The 15,680-nt window shown below is 36.3% G+C and overlaps 1 protein-coding gene across 11 annotated transcripts in view; it reads right to left on the bottom strand.

Annotated features, from left to right (window-relative positions):
• The window catches only part of MECOM (MDS1 and EVI1 complex locus), a 547,090-nt gene that overhangs the window by 48,340 nt on the left and 483,070 nt on the right, over positions 1–15,680 (bottom strand). For 9 of the 11 annotated variants that reach the window (XM_044251750.1, XM_044251742.1, XM_044251740.1 and 6 more), the window contains one exon: positions 11,179–11,313. In XM_044251750.1, the coding sequence (XP_044107685.1) occupies positions 11,179–11,313 (135 nt within the window). Of the gene's footprint in view, positions 1–11,178; positions 11,314–13,968; positions 14,036–14,227; positions 15,040–15,680 lie in introns of those variants that run through there. The other 2 variants (XM_044251746.1, XM_044251748.1) reach the window with 2 other exon arrangements.

Below are 15,680 nucleotides of genomic sequence, written 5' to 3' on the forward strand. Positions count from 1 at the left end.
AATTTCTGAGAGCTGCCTACCTTTCCCCTCACCAGCTCTGTGACCTTAGGCAAGTCATTGTCCAATTTACCTGTCCAGGTTTCAGGGTTCTTTTAATGTATAAAAGCATTTTCATTCACAATATGTACAAATATCTAATTATTATGCTGTACGCCTGAAACTAATATGTCAATCACATCTCAATAACAAAGCATTTAATCATGAAAATATTTAAGGTGCTTCTTCGTTTTACCACAAAAAAGTGTTCCTAGTTTTCAATCTTTTTCTAAGATTATTAATTAAACAACAATTCCATGACCAGACAGGGGTTGTGGAAGGAAGAAAGAATGAGGTTATACAATTAACTGGTGAAAATGAAACCAGTGACACACACACACACACACACACACACACACACAGTACCACCAGAGCAACAAAGACAACAACAACAAAAAAACCTAGGGATTCAATCCTGCTCAGCCTCAATCCAGTGGGGAGAAAACTCACAGAACACAAATTACTAAGAACTATGGGAATGTATCTTTAAAGGGCCTTTCTGTAACTGCTGGTTTCCTGCAGGATGTTTGAAATTTCAAATTGAGAAAAACTGAGTAAATTAATACCTTATAAGACCAACAGAAATGTGCATAACTCTCATAGTATTTATCTATTTATTTATCTTTTGCAGAAGACATCAAATATAAGCATGTGCCTCTTTATTCCAGTAGGTGGCTCTAAAGCCCGCTTGTTTATTTTTCTATAAAAGCATCACAGCACCCAATAGTGCTAAATCTAAAAACTCCCTCAGTGAGGAGTGTTTTCTGCCTACTTTCTTTCCTGTCAAAATAAAATCTTTTTTTTTTCATTCAACAGTAATTTAACCATGTGAAATTGGTTTATAGAAAATAATGCCAAATGCAAAATGTTGCTAGAATATGTTATCATATAACCTAAGATTCTTTATATCCAACCATAGAGGGACTCCAGACTATCTCAAGGAAATTACTCCTTGTGATGTGCTATTTCTACAAAAACCAGTGAGCATGCAGTTTATATCTTATTAACCCACACCTGCAATTTTCCTGTTTTTGGAAGTACACTGAGAGGAACAGTTCTGTTCAAAAGAACAGGTTGAGAAAAATGATTGTGTGTTCACTTTTTCCCCCCCAAACCTTCCAGTTAAATGCTTATAAGCACTCTATTTCATTCTGGAGTTCTATTTCCCCTTAGAAAACAATGGACTTCTCTCAACAGTTTGAATCACCTCTTTTTTTGGCATCTCTCAAAGGTTTAACTTATTAGCTTCCTTTCCAACAACATGTTGACATTTGAATTGTGACATATTAGAACTTTTCGGTGGCTTCTCGGAAATAGTGAGGTTAAAGAGACAATACCCTGCAAGATCGTCACACAGGGTGATTGTCTCTGTTGGGGAATGCTGCTTAGACACACACACACACCAGGTCATTTTAAGAAAGTATTATGATATCATGATTTCTTTGTGGTCCGCTATTAATCACGTCTATTTTAATTCCATTTCAGATTGACTCAATGCAGTGTGAACAGTCCAAGAAACAAAAGAAAATGATAGGTATATTGTACAAGTATAGAGCACAGAGACAACTCTCTTTGCAAGGACATTGATCGCCCCTGCAATTCCCATTAAGTGTCCAAATTGTCAAATGAGGAGTATTGAGTGCATAAAAAATAAAAGACACAGAAGAGTGTTGGTGTTGGCTTTATTTACTGGAGGTAAAAGGTGACACTCCAGGCCATGAAAGGCAAGGCAAAGCAGAGTGGGTTTTAACTTCAGGGTGTTCTTTTCGATTTTAAGCGAATTTTTATGGGGCTCATGAAACTGAGGTTTGAAAAGAACTGGCAAGCGCCAGACGTAATGAGGGCAGATTCTGGGCACGCTTCCTCATAGAGCAATAAGAATGAGCCTCGAAGTCCCATCTACCACACCCATACACATTTAGTGGGTTTTTTCAAGGTGCTGCTACCACTTGTGATCCTCTTTGTACCTCATCTCATAGGACCTTAGGGAGATTCAGGAACATTGTATTTTTCCACCTATCATTACAATGACCCAAAAATATAATCTGAATACTTGAATCCAGAGATGTCTACATATAAAGCTAATTTATGTTCTAGCAATAATCACATACCAGCAGCAGGCCTTAGAGAAGTGAGAGGAGGAATTTAAACAAAAACATAATGACAATGCATTGCCTCAAAACAACTATGTGGAGGAATGATGGAATGTAATCTTAGAGGAATCAAACCTTTCAGAAAATCAGATATCACATCCCTGCTTTTATATTATAAAATAGGTCTTATAGCAAATAAAAATGCAATAAATAACAGAAGTGATTTATGTAGCTTTTTCCCACAGGTCTGTATATTAAGCATTCTTGGCCATGCTCATAAAAAATATAACCATAATGTCTTTAAACCCAGTGTATTCTCAAAATCTCGGCTCTATTGCAGTCCTATGAATTATATGTCATCTGAGTTACGTACCAGAAGCAGAGATCTTACCAATATAACCTCTCTGGTTTTTGAGTTGGAGACAAATAGAAGGGAATCATTATTCTGTTGAATTCCATAAAAGAAAAGGTCTCTTCTCCCACCAGGGGGTTTTATGGAAAAAGTTATCTGGATCCAAAATAAAAATGTCCTGGATCTGGGATTTTTGTGATGAATTCAACTCAAGTATATAAAGAGGGACTCCAAAGTCTCGAAGACTGAGAAAAAGTTTGAACTGATAAAAAAAAAGGTTGTTGATTTATTATTTTGCTGTGTCTTTCTCAGAATGCTTTTTAAGAAGGGAAAAAACTTCAATTATAACAATATAAGTTGAAAGATAAGAGAAACAGGACCTTAGAGCACAAGAAAATAGAAATTTATGAAAACTCCATTTCTTTTAAAAGTCATGATAAGAATTTTTAAAATGTGTTAACTCCTCTAGAGTTTTCTCTTTGGTAGCAAATAACAAATTCCAGAAATACAACATGTTATGACCATGATCTAACTGTGTGTACATTTGACACTTCTGAAAGTTAAGGTGGTTTTATCATCTCATCATACAAAAACTTTAAATTTCCCAATATCTTCATGAACTCTTTTTATTTTTCCAGAAAGCTATTTTTCTATCTTTGTAAGTATGGGTATTATAAGTAGATCTCTGGATGCCTCAATTTATAAGAACAACTATTTATAGTACATGTTTTAATTAATGGATCATTTTTAATTTTCTAAATTTGCTAAAATAGCATAATAGTGAAATTTCTTTTTTAAATTCTAACTCATTCAATTTTGGAAATAAAACTAGAAATTCCCTAAATTGTTCATGTTTACCAGTGGTAAAATTCACAATTTAAGGCATAAATTTATTATTATATACTAAGATAGTTAGGAATTACTTGAAACATAATTATTTGGCTTCATGTATTTTAATCAAACCCTGAAACCAGTTCCAAATGCCAAAAGAATATCCCTTCAGTTAACATTCACAAGGGTAAGCTAGGGATAAAAGGCAGTGGTGACTGGATTTGATTTAACAAATTTTAAACTTCCAAAGATATATTTTCATGCAATGTTACATATAAGCATATATGTGCTTGGATATGTTATATACTTTTATATATGATCTACAAATGTGGCAAAGTATACACCTTGGGGAAATTTTAAATTTGCATAAAATATTAGCAATCTCATATTTATGTATTAATATAAATGAATGTTTAATGGCATATGCTTAATTCTAATTATGTATCAAGTACAGGATATGTAATAATATATTATATATAGTACATTGAATATGTTATATACAGTTATATATTATATGTAGTTGGAATTGGAATTAATTATATTTTATTAAATATTCATGTTCTTTTGTTATTTAAGTCCAAGAGCACAAGCACTAAAAAGAGTATGGATGCTTACAAGCATTCCGATAGGAAAGTTAATAGTCTATAAAAGACTTCAGATGAATTCTGTTTTATATTGTCAAGGCCTGTGTTCAACCTAGTCCTCCATCAAATAGACAATGCTACTATTTGTATTTATAAATGGTAATAACGTGGGTTCTTGTTTATTATCCTATAAAATAGAAAAATCTAGAATCTGTCAGACCAGACTTACAGTCTAGTTTGCTATGCTTGGATCAATTTAAAGTATTGTACTTGTACTATTGAGACAGAAGAGAAATTCAGTGTACAGGGGGGAAAACAAGAAAAAAAGAAAACACATCATTTACTTTTTAAAAAGATGAACAAGGCCTCATTGTTATGAATCCCGTTTATTTTTCCTGGTCAAACACTGAAGTTTTATTTATGCTTAATAGACTGCATTTGGCATGTCTAAAAATGACAGAAGTGTGAATTATGAATGACCTTCAACCTATTCAGGAAGTTGTAATAATTGAAATAATAGAGAAATGTACTCCCTGCAGAATCTGTATGGAGAGACAATTTTTTCAGATATTGCTATCTTCTCCCTTTGAAGCTGACAGTTGCTTTCTGCCTCTCCCAGCTCCCAACATTCAGCCTGAATACTTTCTTTTCTATAGCTTCACGAAATGTACCAGTCAGAAAACTAGGAACAGCTGAGTGGAACTTTAACATTTGGAAGCTCGGTGGGAGGGGAGGTAGGTGACAGTTTGCATATCTGAACAAAGTCAACATTAGATATGAGCACATCTGTCAGCTCTGGTGCTGCAGAGAGGTAACATCAGATCCACAAAGACAATGTGTGCGTATGTGCTGAGTTTAGGAAACACGGTCTGGAACCCCGATCTACCCATAGCGATGTGAGAAACCCCAATGTTCAGGAAGGCATGAATAATGTCAAGTTTTTAGCCTCAACAAGAGTGACTCTTTTACATTCTCAGCCTAACTGGTAAGAGATACTGAGAAGTGTCTTCAGGAGACAGAGAGATTGATGACAGAATGGAAAGTTATTTATCCAACACAATGGAAGCTCTATCATAGCCAAGTTCTGCCAAAGAAAACCACCCTCAACTTCCTTAATTTCTCCAAAGAGATAGTATACCATATTCGTCTTTCGGATGACAGTCTAAAGACTAGAAGATATTTGAGAAATATGAGGTATTGTCTACCTATATCCAAAAATATGTAACCACTTGTTATTTTCAGGACAAACATATTATTGGAGGAGAAGAATTACCCCCCATTTTTGTCTCCTTATTAATAACATGAAAGGAAAGCCACATATAATTTATTGGATGACACGAAACAGAGAACTGACTGTTGGTTTTTTAGTTTGTATAAATAGAGCAAATGATAATGATTCACCTACTCTTATATCTGGAGCCTACAGTGTACCCAGCCTGGAAACCTTGGAAGTTTCCATTAAATTGTTTCTAAAGATCCCTCTCCAGTCCTCACAAGAAATACCCACTAGGCACCTGTCTTTTAGGTGGCCATTTCATCTGATTCTATGCAAACCGATCATTCTGCATGGTTTCAGGATGCCTGGGAAGAGTTCCATCATCACATGATGAGGAAGCCAACGATCATCTCTGGGTTTTTTACTAGGCTAGAGGCTTTTCTTGTGTCCTTGACCAACATGTTTTCCACCTTGATGGATCATAATGCACTCTGATGACTATCTTTTTGGCACCCTTCCAGGAATAGCTGGAAGCTAATATGGATGTGATGCTTTGAGATCTTCCTGAATGACAGGTGTGACATACACGTAAACACTAATTACTTAAAATGTGCACAGAATACCTCAGGTCATCCACTTTTTCAACTTCTGTGACCTGTGAATCTTTATAAAATTCCTAGTCTGCGTAGTGTTATGGCTGTCTTGTGTCCTGAGCGTCATTACGTGAGGGAAACATTTTGGGGGAGGGGATGGGCTGGGCTGCTTATTTTATCATGTGAATATCAAATGGCAAACTGTATCTGAGACAGTTTCATCTTCGAGTGAAGGAAGTAACTTATCAGCCAGACAACATCCCCCCAAAGTCAGCTTAGGCCCCGTTCACAAGGCCAGTCTCTGGGTATTGCCAGCTGGCATTCATCTTAAAACAGCAGAGCATAACTTTGGTATAAAAGTGGAACTTGACTTAAAAGGAAAGCAAAGAAAATGCCCAAAGCCAGTAATAATTTTAACATCAAAAGAGGTCATAGAAAATGTGGACAGAAATCCTTGTAAAGGAAGAGCAAATTAACAAATTACCTGACAGTTGACGCAAACATTTTTAAAAAGTGGAAAGAGGTGAACAAATTACATTTTGCTTTTTACACCGCTGGTCTTCCCTGCTTTTTTGCACAAATGGCATTAATTGAATAATTCAGGAAAACATTTTTTTTCTCCGTAAAAAGCCAAAGAAAACAACTTGATAATTGAGCCCATAATAAGCTTGCAGTAATAATACTGCCCTAGTGTCCCTGCCGCCTGATAGAACCATTGACGTGGACCTAAGGAGAGGGAAAGGGGGTGTGCCAATTCAGCCATGATCATCCTGGAAGCAGTTAAAACTTTATAAGGTAGAGCAAAAACGAGAACAATGCCTGTTCCAACTGAAAACACTGTAGAATCTTGCTGCCGTTCATTAACCACAAGAGAGCTGGCAGAATCCCCTAAGTGAATTCTGACCTTGATTTCTCTGAGGGGCGCTCATTCTTCTATATCCTATTTCTCCAAAACATACATCAGGCGTTGGATAATCTCTTATTGACACATTTCTTTTTATTCAAAGTGAACAGTAGACTTCTCTTATTCTACTTACTAAATACCAGCTGTCAAGGGCCTGTTTAAAAATGAATGGACTTATCACCTTGTGTAAATGACAAGATTAATAATGTCTTGGGTTTCTGAGAACTTTATTCCAGTTATAGACCATGTTAAGGGCAAGGCCAGGAGTTTGAATGAAACCGTGTTCCTTTCCAGGATGCAGAATACATACATACATACATACATACATACATACGTACATACATACATACATACATACAAAATGTTCCCCAAAGCACACGCGGAAACCATTCTAATGATCATAAGTGGAAAGGAAGGTCTTACTTAAGTCTATAAAGTCACCTTAAATGAATTGTGCCTTAATGATGATTACAATCAATACGGATTCACCATGAAGAAGCATTAGGGGAAAAAAATTGTGTTCAAAGAGCTAGCTATTGCATAAGTACCCCAAATCTGCAAACATATCATAGATGAGAACTGGCCTTGAATGAAGTAGATAGGGGGTCTATGGGTCATCTTGCCTTTGTTCAAGATGAGTGTATAGAAACATGGAGGTATGGGGGGACTTATCAAAGAATGGAGGGAAAGCTAAGAGCAGGGTGAGGCCAAAGCTAAAGCAATGTGCTACATCTACCCAGCGCAACTTTTGTACAGGTATCTACAAGACATGAAAGGAGAGGACATCAAAAATATCCAGAATAAAAAAGGAAGGAAAAAAGAAAACCTCAACAAATCATCGAGATGTGTGCCTACTTAACATTCAACACATGGGTGTTTCCAGATGTAAATGAAACTCAAAATAATTAATGGTTTTCATGCTTCCCCTGCATATTTGAGGACCTATTCTGGAAAGAACTTTCATCATCCAACTCTCTGCTTTTACTCCTGCCCTCCTCTACCTCTCAGTGCCAGCTCTTGCTCCTGAAAGCAAACAGGGACAATTTCAGACTGTTGAAACGTAAAAATACTGAAGCATTGTCTGTTTCAATAAAAATTTCCAGCCAACTGCTATGCCATAGCAGTGTGGCTATATAATATTGTAGAGAAACTTTAAGGAGTATGGGGGAAATGATTAGGACTTTCAGGATAAAGAAACTTAGATATTATTATAGAGCTTCTATTTTATGACTTGAATGTGATTGGAACTTAATTTACTAGTGTCTTTGGTGTGGCCTTTTTCTACAGAGATAAATTACTATAGTTAATACAGTATTTTCTGGGGAGTGGTAAAGGATACCAGCCAGGAGCTGAAGCTACTTAGAAATTATGATTTAAGCGTTCATTCCAGTGTTTTCAGAATTCCTATCTCCAAAAACATCACTGCAATAATTTTGAGAATTTGAAGAGACATCTAAAAACAATAAGCTTGGATCTTTCTAGGAAGCATTAGCAAAGAAAACTGCCACAAAGCTCACTCTGGCCTGAGGGGTAGAGGGGAAGAACCTGAAATAAAATAACTCACAGAAATCTACTGGAAAATTTAAACTCGGGAAAATCCCCTCAAATAAAATGCTTGTAGAGAGGTATTAGGAAAAATGTTAATCGCAGGGCCTTTGCTTTTATGAAACAAACCAGATTACATCCTTTATCAACTTCACTTGAAAATCAAAATCCATGCCATTCCTAAGCACTTCTTCACCCCAAAACACATCAAACATGGGTTTTATCCAGTACACATTTGACTGTCTATTACCAACCTGTATTACCATCTTAGTAAGAACATTTATTCTCTTTTATAGAATCCTTCCACAGCATTATAAAGCTGATCCACATTGATTAAGCTTGATTTTTAACATGAGAATTTCTAAAAATCTCCTCTTTGCAAAAATAAACTATAATTTATACACCTTCGTTTTGTTCTGGGTCATCTTTTCCCTTCTTTATTAGACGTCATAATTATTGTAATGGCTAGACTACTGTTGAAAGATTCATCTGACATTCTTTCTGTAGCCCAGGACTTAAACCTGTCTTGTGATTAAAATTCATTTTATAAACCTGAGCTCTAAGAGTTGGAGCAAAGAGAAACACTGTTTTATAATTTCGTAAAAGTGTTTCATCTGCTATTGTGTTGTGCAGGTGAGTTGATGTTCCTGTTTAATAATTACTCCTGGCCCAGGGTCTCCCTTTATGAACATTAAATAATACCTCACATCATGAGAGTGTTCATTGTGTGATGAGTTGTGCTTATTCACCATTTGGCAGCTCTTGTTCCTCATGGAAAAGAGAGCAAAAAAATAGACTTAGAGAATCTCTTTAGTCAGCTCTTTTATCATTGTACCTAGTCCAACATTCACATTTCAAAGCTGTCTGAAATTGTAGTCTTAATTAACTTTTAGAACCACGCATACAAGCTTACGGATGAATGTGTTTATAAAATATGCATACATTATTGGGGTATCTGTTCTCTTTTGTCTTGTCAACTGGGCTAAGTAGGATTGTATGCATATATTGCCTATCACACAAATCTGACTTTTACCTCTGTCTTTCCTCTCTCATTGTTTATGGGTGAACTTACTTGACCATGTAATGTCAATTTCACTATTATGTTATTTGATATGTACTCTGTTACCATCTTAGATTTCTGCCAGCAAAATACATAAATTTAAAATGAGTGCTTACAGAAATAATAGGTATGTGTCTAATATTGGCCTTTTATGATTTCCTGATTAACTATTTTCTTTCATTCTTTAATTAAAATAAGTAAACATGCTATTCATTATGGTATGAAACCAGTATCATTTCTTTTGAAAAGCAATATATTTTACAATGTGTGTCTCAAAAGTAACTATATTAAAATTATAAATGCCTGCCCTCAAAAGCAATCTGATTCATAGTTAATAAAACAAAATTGTTTTGCTTTTTTTATGCAAGCAAGATTCCCAATGAAAGAGTGTATTAAAAAATATGAGACACATAATTATTAAATGAAAAAATGTATTGGCCACAAGTCCCATTCTTCCCCCATCCTTTCACTGACCCTACAACAGTTTTATCTGTCCAAGGAGATGGCCTCTATTGTCAGTAAATATGGACAGCAAATAATTATGATGATATAATTACATTATTTCTTCTTACAGCTGCCTTTTGAGGTCTGTCAGCTCCTTTACTTCAGGAAACGTAACCTGAAAAATTCCTTCATTTACAATACCCATGTATGTTCCACATCTACAAACAGTGCATGCTCAAAAAGTGTTTGTTGTTGATGCGACAGTAACTCATATGATGGACCCTGGGATATTTTCTGCTCCCAATCAATAACTAATTTAATAATGTTTTCCTTTGTCAACAATGTCTCTGTTTTCTTACAGTAAAGGAAAAAAATAATTGATTGGTTTATTATTTTTGATGTATGTTGAAGATTTTTAAATGATACCTATTTAAACCTAATTTTACAATTTACTACCTCTTACACAGTTTAGTCAGTAAAAATTATCTGGTAGCTGGTAAAATGCCAAAGAATAATCTCATAATGATGATTGAAATAGAGTCTTGGGCCATATGACGCTAACATTACTTAACAGCTTTCAATTGGAAACATCTAATTTAAACTTTTCTTTTTCTTGGTGGGGATATTCACAGCAAATTTGCCAAACAACCATTTTAATATGGTCTTTGAAATGTATTTGATTTAGGTAACCATTGGGTTAAAAGAAATAAATGATGGATAACATAATTAAATTCTAACCCAACAGTGTTTATAAAACAAAAATTAACAAGCTAAACCTCTTGTTGTTTCAGGTATTGTCATACTAAGTTACAAGATTCATAACCTAACTTTATTGAGTGTAAAATATGTTTCATGATATTTTCATGATCTTATTTCATAGTTATTAAAGTTAACCTCACTGCATGGGCCTCCGTAAAGCAATTTCCAGCAGTGATATTTTTAAACTTTTCACGTATAGCTAAAAAAAGGGAGTATTTTGATTAATCTTAAAAGTGTTTCTCCTTTATAAACGGGCAAATCAACATAAAATGCAGTCAGATAAGACTGAGATCATATATATACACACACACACACATACGCATATCTACCTACTATTTCAAGTAAAAACCTATATAATATTTCAAGTGTATCACTTCCAATTTCTGCACAAATTCATAAAGTGTTACTGAGTAGCTCAATACTTTCCATGAATGTTTCCCTATTATGATGGCAAAGAAAAAAAAGGTAAAGAAAAGCTAGCAATAAATAGTACTCTGTTTTTAGAACATTCTATCACACTCAGAAAACTAGAGCATTTATGAAGTTACAAAGTGAATAAACTACCCAAAAAAGTAGCACTGAAAGAAAACAGTACTGTAAATAACTTTATTCTGCATCTCACTTATATTTGTGCATTACCTTTCAGCATATCAACAAACAGGCCACAAGGGTCTACTGCAACTCGCTGTTATTTTTATTCTTCAGGCTTCACTGATACTTTAGTACTCTCAAAGAAAGACAAGAAAATCTTTACAACATACCTGATCATTTATCTGGCATGCAACGAGGTTGTGCTGATCATAACAGCCAGCAAACCTGATGTACTTGAGCCAGCTTCCTACATCTGGTTGACTAGCATCTATGCAGAACTTCACATTGCAAAACTCATCTAAGATCTGGAAGGAAGAAGATGAGAACAATCAATTTCCATATCAATTCATTCTTTAGAATGGTTAATTGCTTGAAAATATTTTATTCAAGTGTATAGTCCTCCTTCAAATCCTGCAAAAAAATAGTGAGGCACTATGCATATTAATAGAGGAGGAATAACAATAAGTTATCTTAGAAGCAGCAATGTACTATTTTTTAAAAGAACAAAGCAATTGTACATTATTGCAAAAATTGATCAATTGATGTTTTAAAATGCTTGTTTCCTCGTTATGCATGAATGAGTGCTATTGACTTAATTTTACTCCACGTGATTTTTACAAAAAATAATATTGAACAGCACATATTAACCTAATATTTCTAAACTAGTCAGTGTTTTAGGTTCAGATTACCTTCCCATTAAGCATATACTTTCACATTTTTGCCCTTTAAATTAATTCAGTTAAAAAACTTTAAATATTACTAAATTCCTTTTCACTTTGTATTTCACTACCATGAAACAATTAAATCACATTGTTAATGGAAGAAGATAATAAGATTTGTCTCATATTTGTTTGTTTCTGACCAAACTTAAGAAAAATAAATGAAAACAAATGATTGGTAAACAGTCATGTAAAATATGGCAATCTAATGTTTTAGTTAACACATGTCAATGCATGTTTTAATTTTATGTTTAGTAAAAAATCTAGTTCAAGTAAAAAATATATAATAATATTGTAATAAGTTACCATCATTATCTATGGTTGTGTATTGTTATTTTTCATGAGATTTTATATTTGGCCTATCTTGAATATTAATCATTACTTAGGATACCTTAAACAAAAATTGAAAGGAGAAATGTCCATTCTTAAGGTTTTGCATACTTACAGGAAACTATTCTGATTCACTAGCAGCAATATTGTTTTAAACATCAATATTAAAAACTGCAGAGTTGTTGACCTAATGGCAAGTAACTAGAAAGGCTGCTAATTGTTAATGTCAATCAGTTAATGCAAACTTGAGGAAGTTTCCTATCACAAACTAAATAAGACAGTCCAGAACAAAAAACAAGGCATTAAATAACTCCCACAGAACCCTGTTGTATCTACACCTATGTGAAAGTAAAAACTAAACTAAACTAAACTCTTGGTCTATACAGACCAAAAGTAATCTTGCATAGAATTCAGGTAATCACCTAGTTGCAGATTCAACTCATTAACTCACCCAGAAACTTCAAGAAGAAGCCCAGTGCTCTGAGAGCTCTTAGTCAAGAGGCATTATGAATAAGCCTTTGGCCATGAGGCAATTAAAAGGCAGTAAGTAGTCCCACAATTTAAAAAAGAAAAATCAAAGCAGAAGATAGGGATAATAATTGCTACACACACATACACACACACACACATACACACACACATCAAATCTTTTCAAGACACCTCTTCACACTAACAGAAAGTCTACATTAAATACCCTTTCTAGTGAGACAGACAGATATTAACAATTTCTTATTTTTAAAATTACAAACTTTAAGTTGTTTTCTTCAACTCTCAGTGCTGAGTGACTCTAATAGAAACTTGAGATTCCTACCCCCACCAGCGCCCCCCACCCCGCAGATGTCTACGGGGAGCATAAATAACAGCAGCAATACACATTTTAAAATAGTAAAAAGTTGGGATTTTTGTTTCGTTTGTTTTTTGTCTGTTTAGTTTCTGGTTTATCTTTTGTTACTTGTTTTCTTGGCTAGCAGGAAAAAAAGGCAATTCTACTCACACACTAGAGAAATATTTAATGAAGGAAATAAGGTGAAGTCAGTGAAATGCAACACCAGTTCCATTTCATATTTGCAGACAGAGGTGGAAAACTTGTTAATTTCAAAGTCAAGCATCATCTATCCCCTTAGCTTTTAAGCATTCCCTTTTGCGGGGGCAGGGAGTTAAGTATTGCATATACTGCACATAAAAATTCTAGATGTAATTTTATTCCGTGTTAACATTATTGCCACTGCCACTGTCAACAGTGAAATTAATTTTTAAAAACAGGTTCATTTCCAAAGAATGTCTTTTACATATATGTTACATGATTATTCAAATATTTCACCAACATATTAACTTTCTTACTCTCAATAATCTTGCCCCAAGACAAAAGCTGAACTTTCTCCAGAAACGTTTTCCCCCTGGGTGAATTATTCACTTTTGATTTGCTAGCAGAACTGCATTTGTCTCCTAAATGTCTTAATCGTCTCGGAAATCTCGAATAAAATACAGTAAGAACACATCTTCCGTCATTTCATCTAACACACTCCTGTGTTTTTAAAAGCTGTCAAGTTCCAAAGATAGTTTAAAAAAAAAAAAAAGAATTCCCTTTAGGTGGACTGTAGAGAAAGGCCCTTTCAAAAAACCAACAGCAAAGGGAAAGGGAAAAAAAAAAAAAAACACCCACAATCTAGCCAAAGGGTCCGAATGTGACTTTCTCGCGAAGCAGCACACGATGTTGGACAGCAAAGCTGTTACTTGGCAAGGTGGAACTCGGCCGAAAGCGGCTCCAAAGTCGCGTGGCCGGTGCCAGGAATTCAGATTTTGGCAACCCCACCTTCTGCGTCCCTGATACCGACGGACAGACACACGGAGGGAGGGGAAGTAGGAGAAGAGCTAGAGGAAAAAAGGCCGACAGCCGGCAGAGAGACCCACCGAAGGCCGGACGACCCACCCCGGAGACGCGTCCAGACCGCACCGTTCCACAGGAGGAACAAGGAAATCGCCAGTCCCAGCAACGTAGATAAGCAGCAGGGCTCCGCGAGACTGCGGGCAAGTAGGAAAAGAAGGCTGGGGGGGAGGGGGGTTGGGGCGGGGGGCGCCCCGCAGAAGGGGTGCCAAGGCAGGAAACTGTCCGAAGTTACAAACTATGCACATCGCCAAGACTTTTTTTTTTTTAAGTGAATTCTCTTACCTTAAGATTTCTATGGCCTCAACTCAGCAATAAAAGGCAATCACAGAAGAATTAAAACAAACAAAATAAAATTATCAGCAGCCCCCAGCTTTCCTGCACGAAAATCCTTTCAAACGATCCCGAACCACATTTCGGGATGTTAAAAAAAGGAAAAAAGGGGAAAAAAAAAAAAAAGAAAAGAAAGAAAAAGAAAAAAGAAAGCCTCGCGTCTCGATTTCCGAATAGGTCTCTGATAACTTTGTCCGTCTCTAGGATCTGCTCGCCAGGACCACGCGTTTCAGATTTATTGTCCGCCAACAGTGTATTTTTAAGACCAGAAATGAAGTCTCCTCTCGTCTGGGTGACCCGGGTTTGGTGTGTTTTGGCTTTTTTTTTTCCCCCTTCCTAAATGAGCTCGGAGCTATTCCTTCTGGTTCACATCACCTCCCTCTTTTCTCACTTTCTCTTGCTCTTATCAGCCCGATGTGTAATGAAAGTTATCTGAAACCCACTAAAACTTCTTCCACTTCTCTCTCCCAGTTCCAAGGGGGGGAAAACAGGCAGGAGGAGGAGAGTTTGAAAAGGTGGGGGGCCTGGGGAAGCGAGGGGAGCTCTAGCCCCCTTTTAGATCCTCCGCAGCGCCTTCCCCAGTCCTGGACCCTCACGGGATCGTCCCCTTTCGCAACTCCAAGCGCAGCCGCCGGGTTTCTATTTCATGAACTGTCTCTTTAAAGAGGATCTGCTCGGCCATCCAGAAAGAACCCGGGGCGAGGGAGAAAGGGAGCTATCTCCCGCCGCCCAGAGTGATCGGAAGCCAGACGGGCTCCTCTTTCAGTAAATTTTTAAAGTGACAGCAGCCTCCTCTGGCGGGAGAGGTCACAAAAAGGTCGCCAAGACCCAAGTCCTATAGGGACAGACTGATTATGGATACACCATCCCCCTTAAACATGTAGATTTCTCCGAGTAAACAACCAATGGGGAGATCTCGCCAGGCAGAATTTCTTTCCCTTGGGAAATATCCTCTGTTTCGATGTCCTGAAAGCACAAGTGTTAAGTGCGTGCGTGTGTGTGTGTGTGTGTGTGTGCGCGCGCGCTGTTGGAGAAGTCAGAGATGGGGGATGGGGGATGAGAGTGAGAGGGTGGAGAAGTGCTTTGGGGGGTGTGAGGGTGTAGGCACCAAGGCTGAGGGTGGGGCGCTGGAGGGAGCAAGAATGAAGTTTAGGGTAAAGAGACACTGGCTAATGCTAAACCTAGTAATTAGTTAGAAATTCTCAGAAAACAGCAGCCTAACAGTGAAAGTTGACATGCTCATTTCCAGTTTTCTGCTAAGCATCTTTTCTAGTGATTACTACTGAAATTCATACTCTGTTCCCTCTATTATTACAGTTAGGTCAGCTGAAGAACATGCTACTTTTCCAAATCATATTTTTCTTAAAGGAAGTAATTTAAAAATTTGAAACTTTTTTTTTTTTTT

This window comes from Neovison vison, chromosome 6 (assembly GCF_020171115.1).
Source record: "Neovison vison isolate M4711 chromosome 6, ASM_NN_V1, whole genome shotgun sequence".
Classification (NCBI taxonomy): Eukaryota; Metazoa; Chordata; class Mammalia; order Carnivora; family Mustelidae; genus Neogale; species Neogale vison.